The sequence below is a fragment of the Charadrius vociferus genome, unplaced genomic scaffold, assembly GCF_000708025.1.
Source record: "Charadrius vociferus isolate BGI_N301 unplaced genomic scaffold, ASM70802v2 scaffold175, whole genome shotgun sequence".
NCBI lineage: Eukaryota > Metazoa > Chordata > Aves > Charadriiformes > Charadriidae > Charadrius > Charadrius vociferus.
In genome coordinates, this window is record NW_009648439.1 from 22,782 (window position 1) to 27,234 (window position 4,453).

A 4,453-nucleotide genomic window follows, 5' to 3' on the forward strand; every position below is an offset into this window, starting at 1 on the left:
AGTGTGTTAGGTTGACTAGCAATAGGGGGAACTGAAATGAAATTAAGAAGAATAAAATTCCTAGAAAAAAGTGACCTTGAAAATTTAAAACTAATATGTGCTGAAATCAAAATAGGGTACAAGCAAGTGATTGCATGACTGGGAGAGCCTACCTGTATCAGTAGAAATAATGGGGGGAGCAGAACATAGCTCTGATCAACTGAACTCTTCTGTTAAAGTGATGTCTGGGAAGTTACATGGTTAAGGAAGATTGAGATAGAATTTGTAACTTACAAATACACTAAGCTAAGAATAACACTGCTTTATGAAAACACTGGAGTTCTCAAAGCATTCTCCCCAGAAATGTATTTGTTTTCAGTGAGGCCAATTTTGTAGGAAAAAAGTTCCGGAACCCCACAAATTCTAGATGTGCCTGGAAATGATATGATGGCATGTTCTACAGACAACCAGTCTAAACAGATACTGGCACACCATTCTGGTGAAGAAATTTTTCCTAATATCCAATTGAAACCTCCCCTGGTGCAACTTGAGGACATTTCCTCTTGTTCTATCACTTGTTACTAGCGAGAAGAGGTTGACCCCCACCTCTCTACAACCTCCTTTCACGTAGTTGTAGAAAGCGATAAGGTCTTCCCTCAGCCTCCTTTTCTCCAGGCTAAACAACTCCAAGTCTCTCAGCTGCTCCTCGTAAGACTTGTGCTCCAGACCCCTCACCAGCTTCGTTGCCCTTCTCTGAACATGCTCCAGCACCTCAATGTCTTTCTTGTCATGAGGGGCCCAAAACTGAACACATTATTCGAGGTGCGGCCTCACCAGTGCTGAGTACAAAAGGATGATTGCTTCCCTAGTCCTGCTGGTCACACTATTTCTAATACAAGCCAGGATGCTGTTGGCCTTCTTGGCTACCTGGGCACACTGCTGGCTCATATTCAGCCAGCTGTCGTCCAATACCCCCAGGTCCTTTGGCCCTTCTAATTTTCTCCCTGCATAGCTTCACAAAATCTTTGTAGTCTTCCTGAGTGTCCTGCCCCTTCTTCCGTAGGCCATAAACTCTCCTTTTCTTCCTGAGTTCCAGCCAAATCTCTCTGTTCAGCCAGGCCAGTCTTCTTTCCTGCCGGCTCATCTTACAACACATGGGGATGGCCAGCTCCTGCATCTTAAAGATTTCCTTCTTGAAGAATGTCCAGCCTTCCTGGACTCCTTTGCCCTTCAGGACTGTCTCCCAAGGGACTCTGTCAACCAGGCCCCTAAACAGACCAGAGTCTGCCCTCCGGAAGTCCAAGGTGGCAGTTCTTCTAACCTCCCTCCTTACTTCTCCGAGAATCGAAAAGTCTATTATTTCATGATTGCTATGCCCAAGACAGCCTCCAACCATCACATCACCCACAAGTCCTTCTCTGTTTGTAAACAACAGGTCTAGCAGGGCACCTTCCCTAGTTGGCTCACCAGCTGCGTAGGGAAGTTATCTTCTACACATTCCAGGAACCTCCTAGGCTGTTTCCTCTCTGCTGTATTGTATTTCCAGCAGATATCTGGTAAGTTGAAGTCCCCCGTGAGAACAAGGACTAAGAATCGTGAGACTTCTCCCATCCTATTTAGACACCCTATTTAGAACTTAGACAGTCTTTGTTTAGGATACTCAGTTTAGTTTAAAGTTTGTTTTGACCTAACTCCCAAGAATGGACAGCAGTGGATGCAAGTCCTCCAGGGTACTTGTTTGATCTTTCCTTCTACTGATAATCTAAAAAGCGTTCCATTCATGGATTCCCCAAAACTGAGAGCCAATCTGAACTTGAGCTAAAAGAAGATTATGTCAAATATAATAGTCTAGCATCCCCAACATTTCTGTTGTCAGTGTTACCATAACGTCCATCAGGTTAAACACTAGCAAAAAGAGCGAACTGCAGAAGCAGTGTTCCAGAGAGAAATAACATTCTAGTGACAAAGTTTAGATTAATACATCCTATACACTGGAAAACCAGTTTATACAGTGAAGCTTCTGGTATATTTGTTTAGTAGATGAAGTGGTCATAATTACCCTCTTTGGATCAAAATTGTCTTTCACAGAGAAAGACTCCACCATACAGGTCTGAGCTAGGCTATATTCAACAGCAGAGAAGAGCAACGCCAGGAAAACATACTGTGCATATTTCATCCTGCAAGACAAAAATAAACATGCAGAGTCTTTTCTTGTAGCATGTATGGATAGCTAGTGCTGTGCCTACAAATTCATTCCCACCATTTTAAAAATAGTTTCAGTCCATGCTGAGCACAGTACTGTTTCACTGAGAAACCTGGATCAATGCTATGCCCGAATCCAGCCAGATCTGTTTCCCTGACCACCAATGGCAATTACTTTGCTAGAGTATTTTGCTTTCCATTAGCAGTAGTGCAGTTCACATAATTTTTACATTATAAATTGAGACAGACTCTGGATAAGGTTGATAAGAGTTGATAAAATTAGAAATTAATTGAATTTTTGTTTCGACAACCAAAAAGAAAAATGTTCTGATGAGCTCTGACAAAACCTTGTTGATTGGAAATACATAGTTTCTAAATCTTTCATAGTGCTTATCCACTTTGCTTTAAAACTGGCAAAACTGTGTTCTTTATGTTCAGTTTTCATCGCCTAATGAGGCATTTCTTGGCTGTCTGGTCTAACAGCAAAATGCATTTTAACAATAGTCTCCGTTAGATCATTTCCTCTACAAATTTAATAGATGATATTCAATCTCTGGAGGCTTTATCTCCCATTATAACACAGCTGCAAGCTGACCAAGGTTGTATTATGCCCTAGTCTATGCCAGCTCTCCCATATTCCAATATGCTTGGTCTCAACACTTTGGGAGAAGAGAGCACCTACCTAGACACTCTTGCAGAATATTTATGCCCGAATATCTGTTCTGATCTGTTTTGTTAAAACAAAAATATTTAAAACTGAGTGGAGCTACCAACCCTGGACCTCCAAACTCCCAAGCAGCTATTCTGTTCCCAACTGCAGCCACAAGCTTCAGTTTTCTGTTTTAGGAGATGCTAACCTGATTCTTCTCTGCTGAATATTGACCTACCTGTTGGGACAGTGATGCTGGAGGTCACTGAGACTACTCTGCTACAGTCTTTGGGCTGTAGTCAGCAGGAGAGTTTTGTGTGAATTGCCCTCGATCTGCCTTTAAATAATGGGTCTGCAAAGTTTCTAATTGGTTATTTTTGCTCATGTGCCTGAATAAAACGCTTAATCTTGGATAATCCATTATGTAAAAACCAACAGTAATCCCCATACTGGTGGGTCTGACTGCTATACTAATACAAACACAGCTTTTGCATAATGGAAAAAGCAGCCCAGAAAGCTAATAAGCCTGCACCACACTCTTGTCTCATTCAATTTTTTCTGGTCCTTACACATGTTAATCAGAAACTCATGGACCAGACATATGCATATGCATAGGCATGTTTTTCACATTTGCTCATTTGCCTTGGCTAGATCTAGCATGAGTGCTTCCAATACTTGCATCATCAAATTAAGGTGATCCTCCTCCAAGAGCTGATAGATATTGCACATTATCTGCTGAATGAAAAACAAGATTTTGCCTCCAAGTCCACATCAAAACCTTGGAGACCCAAGTTCCCCTATGCATCAAAACTTCTCCATACATATTCTTCCCAGGCTGTCTCATCAACATTTCAAGTTGCACAAATGCTATAGCTCTCCTTCCCCAGATGTTCCTGCTAGAACCCTTCCATGCAGGTACAATAAACCACAAATTATTAGGAAGCCAGAAAACAGTTGAAAAAAACTTTTTGGTAGTGAACTGTATCCACCTTTCTTATTTAATTTCTTTGACTGTCCAGATAATTTCTCTTCTGCACAGACTATCCATGTACCCAGACTAACCAGACTCTTTTTACCCAGAAATTCTTACTGGGGAAGAAGTTAAAAATGCAGGAAATTTGTCCAGGACTTGCCAGCTTTGACAGTTACTTCTCCAACCAGGCCGCTGGGCATCGAGAAGTCTTGGACATATCCTTTAGGCATGACTACTGTTCCTACAGAGTAAACCTAGTGAGTCCTGAACCTTTTGGTACTGCTTCAGCAGTCTGGGCATTCACAATAAGTCTGAAGCTTTCCAAATAAGTTGGACTTCCTGCAATCACTGTCCAGGAACTTTCGAACAGAAACATGCAACCTCTCCCCGTGTGTGTAATGTGTTGCTTTCCAGATAATTTGTTTAGGATTTCCCATTATATGGAAAAGACAATATTTGTTGCCAGGGGAAAATCTTATTTGAGCTGCCTCTGTGCAGATTCCACCTACATTTTAGAGGCACTGATATTCTGCATGTGCATGTCAGGGGGAAAGACTTAGTGTAATTTGTTCTTCCAAGTGTTCAGAGTGTTTTGGTGATTGTTTTGCATGCAAACCTTTCACAAACACCACCATAAGTAAAAAGGCAGA

General features: G+C 41.6%; 1 protein-coding gene across 1 annotated transcript in view; it reads right to left on the reverse strand.

The window, feature by feature from the left end:
• Nucleotides 1-3,132, reverse strand: part of LOC104286774 (purpurin-like) — a gene marked incomplete at its 3' end in the record, with an annotated part of 12,350 nt that extends 9,218 nt beyond the window's left edge. Inside the window, exons 1-2 of the mRNA XM_009885409.1 lie at nt 3,069-3,132; nt 2,039-2,156 (exon numbers count right to left, since the gene is read on the reverse strand). Of these exons, the coding sequence (XP_009883711.1) occupies nt 2,039-2,155 (117 nt within the window). The remainder of the gene's footprint in view (nt 1-2,038; nt 2,157-3,068) is intronic.
• Nucleotides 3,133-4,453: the final 1,321 nt, after the last annotated feature.